General features: G+C 37.5%; 1 protein-coding gene across 1 annotated transcript; it reads right to left on the reverse strand.

Moving 5' to 3' along the window:
* Positions 1 to 215: 215 nt before the first annotated feature.
* On the reverse strand, positions 216 to 973 carry LOC6034620 (adult-specific cuticular protein ACP-20). Its single transcript, XM_001844860.2, has 2 exons — positions 965 to 973; positions 216 to 897 (listed from the first exon to the last, which is right to left on the reverse strand). Exons 1-2 carry the CDS (start codon positions 971 to 973, stop codon positions 334 to 336), a joined length of 573 nt encoding a protein of 190 aa, XP_001844912.2. The 3' UTR covers positions 216 to 333.
* Between the last annotated feature and the right edge of the window lie 5,776 nt (positions 974 to 6,749).

Raw genomic sequence — 6,749 nt, forward strand, 5'->3', positions numbered from 1 at the left:
TGCTGGCTGCTGCAACCTCAACTTCAGTTTAGGTCGGCAGCAGTTCACATCGCTTTGGCGCCACCGACACCAACTTCAACGTTGTCCAAACATCGTCGTTAATACTGCCGAGAAGATTGATGTTTTTCTGCCTTTGGTGCGAAGTTCAGCGTGAAGAAATGATTCGAGTAGAGACGAAGATTAAGTTTTATTTTTCGAGCAGTATATACATTCAGGCTTATTCGGTACACTGTACACAATCTTTCATGCAACGTTCGCGTTCACCAACCGTGCAACTCTCAGGTTTGTAGTATAATCTCAGGTAATTTAAGTAAGGTTAAGAGCTAAGCGGTCTCAGTTAGAGTTGCTGTAGCTGTAGCTGTCGTCGTAGTGCCCTCCATCGTAGCCACTGCCAGAAACGCCGTTGTCGGTCCCGTAGACCTGCGGATGGTGAGCATGGCCGATCTTCTTCACGACCGCCTTGAATCCGTGGATCTTGTCCGAGGTGTACTCCACGACACGCTTGGTACCGTCGGGTTCGTACAGCTCGTAGCCACCCTTGACCACGTCCCCGTCGCGGATCTCCCACTGGCTCTTGTGGTCCCCGGTGTGCGAGTCCTGTACGCCGTAGTTGAACTTGTACTTTGGGTACGCGTAGTAATCCTTGTGGTCGTAGCTCTCCTCGTAACCACCGTCACCGTAGCCGCCGCCTTGATTACCGCCACCCTGTTGGTAGCCCACGTTTCCATAACCGCCCGATGTTCCGTAACCGCCCGATGTACCGTAACCTCCGTAGTTCTCCCCGGAACCAACACCACTTCCGTAGTACTGGGTGGCATGCTTCGTCACAATGTTATATCCGCCTCCAACGGCGTAAGCCGACGCCGTAGCGGCCAGCGCAGCAACAATCGGAACAACCTGGTAAGCGAAACTTCGAATCAAATCACTAGCCCCAGAAAAACTTCACTCAAACCCGCGTTATTACCTTAAACATTTTGCACCTCAAACAAACTTCCTCTGCTCAAACTTTATCACACTGTGATGATCACCGACCAACTGATACCATTCTTGGAGGTCCCTCGAGCTTAAATAGTGTTCTGTTCCGTACCCGAGGGGGCGCGTGGGATCTGCCACGGTGTGTCCACGGTTCCGCGGACATCATGAGAACCAGAATTAATGAGCAAAACAAAAACAAACCGCGTGGAAAACATGGCCAGATTGCGCGCGCCCAAGTCGCGTCTTGTTGGTTTTTTTTTCGTGATACCGTCAGAATACGGAGCAGTGCTCGAAGTGGGGGCTGCAGCTAATTATGATCCGCACCAAATAATGGTGGAAACTAGACGGTCGGATCCGGAACAAACAGTGCAGTGTGGCGAAATTTAAACATCGTTTTTCGGGCGCGAGGAAGGGGTGAGATATGAACTAGAATGCGGTTGATCGTGAGCGCGGGCTTTGAAGTGCAGAGGAAATTATACAGAGAGATGCTGGAAGTGAGCACAGAATGGTGCACTTGAACTTTGGTCCGCCAATTGATTGGCGATTAGAGTAAAAGTGGTTTATTAGAGGAGAAATTTCGTAATATTAACTGCAGGCTTCTATGGTGCATAGAAGTCTGCCCGCCTGAGCGGGTTCAGAACAGTAGCGATCAATGAAGTATAATTTCTACAATTGAACGGTAAAAAAATCCGAGGTTTTCCAAGCGTTTAATTCCAGCATCAATTGTTTTTTTAAATGTATACATTTTTAAGTTTGCGGATTCAGGCAGACTCAGGATGCTGCTTGTTATTTCATCTCTTCACCAACAAGCATAATTGTGAATTTCTAATAAATAATTTTAATTTTATCTGGCCAACATGTAAACATGGCAAACTGAACATGCAGCATTGCTGCTAACTATTTGAAGAACCAATTTACAAGGAAGTTTTCGCGATTTTCAAATTTCTATGATATTAATTCTGTCCTGTAATTTAAAGCTACTTCAGTCATTTGAAAATCAGCAAGTTCACCCAAAACTGGGCACCGCTCGTCCGAGAGAATAATGGCCTCGAGTCGACAGAATAGTGGTACCATTCACGAAAACAGAGAACACAGCTCGAGATGGGCGAGAGAATTATTCTTTCGAGGTTCAATTGCAAAAAAAGTTCATCCGTAAAAAAATAAAAGTGTCGACTACGGGAATCTAACAAAAGACCTTTGGCAGACTAACCCAATGACTTCACTGCCTCGGCCACCACAGCTTGGTGGTTAAGGAGTGGTCAGATGTCGATGTATGACACTTGTTGATTCGTTAATTGATTGTATGTTCATTCGTTAATTGATCGTATCAATTAACGAATGAACACTTTTGTTATGATGGTGTGAGTTGGTAGCATTATTGTTCCGATTTTGGCTTTGAGCTCACAATAAATTTTGAGGGAACGGTTCTCTCGAGTCGGATTTTTGGGTGCAATATTATTTTTTTCAATATCTATATTTTTATATTTGAAAATTTTGAAGGAAAATTATTATTTTTATATTTCCATTACTGTGTGTATTTTCCGTTGTTCAAAATTAAAACACAATGTGAATATATAAAAAAAATGCAGTTTTCAAAACCAATTTCTTTAGTGACGTTTCACGCTAAAAAATGCAATTTTCACGGGAACCACTATTAAAAAACACAAAATTTCACGAAAATTTCACGGAGCGTGAAAATTGCTAAAATAAGTTATTAAAATTTATGTTAAACGTCCGGAAAGAACACTTAATTATACAGTATGTAAAAAAAGTATTTACACCCCTTGGGCACTATGCACATTTTGTGATGAAACAAAAGCTACAAAAAGCTCTTGAAAAGATGATTTCTATGAAAAGTTCTAAAACAAATACTATTACAAAAATCAAAAACTTGGGTTTTATAGAAAACCTAGATGTTTGGTTATCAAAAGATCGGAAATTTTATTCCCTTTCCGATGCTTCATAGGTTGACTTGTGAATCGTGGACCGGTTCGGATGCCGGCGGATTTTCCGACGACGTAATTCCGGGTTGGTACGAAATTCCTACGAAAAATCACTTCTATCGATACAAAGACACCCAAAACGGTGTTATACCCACTCCAAAATGTTTATTTAGCAATTCTATGGTAATATATTAACATTTAGTTAAACTAATAGTTTTCAAAATAAGGTTTTGATAAGTTTTATATAGAATTTCCAGAGTTATATAAACTATTATACTAAGTAGTTAGTAAACTTTATATTCAATATAAATTATTTTTTAATCAGTCAAGGATGCCTATTTGGAGTTGGGAGACTGGATTTATGGTGATTTGTCAACAAATAGCTTTATTTGTGTAAATTTTTCGAAAGTTGTACAAACTTTTTTTGCACCTTTTTTGATTTTTGTAATAGTATTTGTCATAGAACTTTTTATAGAAATAATCTTTTCATGGGCATTTTGTAGCAAAATGTTCGGAATGAGTTTCTGAAAAAAACGTAGTACTAGGTTTTTGTAAAACTTTAAATTATTTATATGTTTCATCACAAAACGTACATAATGCTTAAGGGGTGTAAATACTTTTTTTCATTCTGTATATTTAGCATTAATGCAAAGTGATTTTTCAAGCTGAAAATTTTAAGTTTTCAAGGGGATGGTTACCAAATCATTAAATACACGGAAATTTCACTAAAATTCTAAATGTTTTAACGAGCCCAGCAAGAAATACATTTGTTTTCAATTGATTTAACTTCTATTTTCACTAAACATTTCAAAGAATTTTGAATCAATATTGTTTTTTCCATGCAGATAAAAATAGCAAGCAGGCAATTTTAATTTAAAATTTAAAGCAACAATTATCCAAAAATTTATACTATTTTTAAAGTTATATGCTACTGTGGAATAAAATAGAAAATATCAACTTTTATCTCAAAATCCCGGAGTGCTACGAGTATTTCTAATTTATGGCTCCAAAACTGTTTTTTTTTAGAAAAGCTTAAAAGTGCTAAATTTAATTTAAAACGTTAAAATAAACGAAATTTATTGTTTACAATCGATTGTTCTGCCTGTTTAAAAAAATCTATTTTAAGCATTTGGTGGAGCAGGCGGGTGGGGAGCATTCTCAGGATAATTTTAAAGAGGGGTGGGGATGACAAAAGCATTCAATGAAACTTGCATTAGCCTACATGCCTGCAGTTTTAGTTTTCCGGTGTTCAACTATGTATTTTTATTTAATTTTTTTATAACTTCAATTGGGTATTTATTTTTAGCATTCATTTGTTCATAAATATTGTAACAATTCTATTTAAATGTTAGTGTTTCTAACAAATCTTAGAGTTCCACTCAAGAGTTCAAAAAGTAAATATCACGTTTTGAATTGAAAACAAATGAAATTTTTAATACATTTAAAACTTTCTGGGTAACATATTTATTGAATTTGTTATTTTTATGAATTGATTACAGACAATTCTTGGATTTCACGCGATTTCGAGGAAAATGTGGAATTACACGAATTTCACGCTGTCCGCGAAATTGTGAAAATTCACTAACCCTAATAATAACAAATCAATGATCGTTAACCAGGAGGTCAACAATTGCTTCACAAAATTATTGAAATTTTGAGACATATTTGATTTAGATCAAACAAATTTTCTGCATCTTGAGGAAGGGTACAAAAATAAAATGGCAAAAATTAACAATTAACAAACACTGTTAAGTTCAAAATTTTTTTTTAAAGATATTAGGAACCTTAAACGTTTAAAATTTGACAGTTTATATACTCAAGAATTTGAAAATAATGATAAAATTTTTTAATAACGATTTTTTTTAATTTCAAAATTCAAGAATCCAGAAATTCAATACTTAAGATTTTAATTTCAAAATCATATGATTTTTGAAATACTCGGATTTTAATTTTAGGAAATTTTATTTTTTTTTGGATATTTAATTGTTAGAAAATTATTTTTTTTTGAATTTTAGCTTTCAGTTTTAAATTTAGGTTTTTTTTTAATATTTCAGTTATTATGACCGCGTTCCTTCAGAGCTCCGAACTCAGCTTAAGCCTGCTTTCCAATATTTTCCCGCATTATAACGAAAAAAATTGCAACTGCCACGGTTAAAATCGGCGAATACTTAGCCGAAAATCTCCCGCATAATAACGCACCACTTTATCCATTAATCAGCTCTAATCCAAAAAGTGGCCTGCAATTGGTGTTGCAATTTATCGCCACGCTGCTGACTGCCGGCTGCTGTTAGAGATTTGATTGGGGCATATTTTCCATACCTTGCTCAACTAAAAACGCGCTGTACGCGCTGTGCGACCATCAGTGTCAGTCAGTCTGAACACCCGCCGAGATCTCACTGAGCTGATTAATGCGTTAAAACGCCTGCCTATTTTTTCGACATAGTACTAAAACTTTGCAGCGAAAAACAATAACAGAAAAAAAGGCACTGCCAACTTGCTTATTTTTTTGCACGGAGATGGTGATCTTTTAATCCAGTTATGATTTGCCAGTCCCAGGTAGCTTAGAGCCGACTTTAAATGAAGCAATTATCTGCGCAATTCAAAGTCTCACTAAATTGTTTCGCGTTCCGAAGCGCGTACCTTAACACGCCAAAATTGCCTCTGTATTTTACGCCCCAAACGCACCACGGTGCACTCTATGGAACCCGGTTTGCTGTTTCACGAGGAAGTCTGCACACAGATCAAAACAAAATCCGCAAATTAAACAGTCGCACCAGCGGCGCGTAGTTAGTCTCATAAAAACTAGTCATAAAAGTCTCTCACGTTATGAGGACAAAAAAGAAGTACCGCTCTGACGAAAAGCAAACAAATCAAACACGCAATTGCACAGAGCAGATGATGCCAGTTGTGTGACTCCAAGGTGTGTTCGTTAACTACAAATTGGGCTGTGCCCTAACCAATTGCCGCACTGCAGAAGCCCTTGAGTACTAGATGGCACAATTTCTAACAAGTTTCGATCCATCGAACAGGCGTTATTATAAAGATTTCAAAATGATCAACCAAATTTAAATTAACTTGGCAACACTGCCACGGTTTCATGCAAATATCGTGTATTTTGTTACCACTAACGAGATTTATTAGCTTTTTTTTTGCTACGCATACGTTTATCACACCTAATTCCCGCCGCCAAAGCCCAGCCACGCCACGACGCACCACGCAGTCTGTGAAACAAGTGCAAATTCACACCGTTTTGTAGAAAAAGTTACGACAGCCACCCACCGACTGTGGTCGCCGCCGGTACTGTAAACAGCTTGAATCTGAACTCGCAAAAAATTGAAGAAGTGTTTTGACAAAAGATTTACGGAGTAGTTATTTAAACATGGGTCATTCTCCGCCTACTCACATTAAATCGAAATAAGTTGTCCCTTCCCCTCTTCGGTTTGCGTGAAACTTTAATCTTATTTGATCACGAATCCAAGCTCCATTTTTCGATACCTCGTGACGGAAGGGCGGAACAACCCCTGGTACTTTAGAACTTGCGAAAAAAGTCGTTTTTTCACTAATTTGCAGCCTGAAATGGCGATGGTTTTGAAATTTGGCGTCAAAGTGATTTTTATGTAAAATTGGACGCCCGATTTGAAGGTATACTCAGGTTAAAAGAAACATATTTTTCGCCAAGGAAGTGCTATAAATTTTTTCTTGAAAAAATCGGAATTATTTTTTTGTTTAACTATTTTAATAAAGTTTTTATAAAATTTTAAATTTGGATTTTTTTTTCAATGTATTTTACAGGGCTTTTTTGGGCTTGCGATTACGATGGTTGAAATTTTC

Source organism: Culex quinquefasciatus, chromosome 3, assembly GCF_015732765.1.
Source record: "Culex quinquefasciatus strain JHB chromosome 3, VPISU_Cqui_1.0_pri_paternal, whole genome shotgun sequence".
In the NCBI taxonomy this organism is placed as follows: domain Eukaryota; kingdom Metazoa; phylum Arthropoda; class Insecta; order Diptera; family Culicidae; genus Culex; species Culex quinquefasciatus.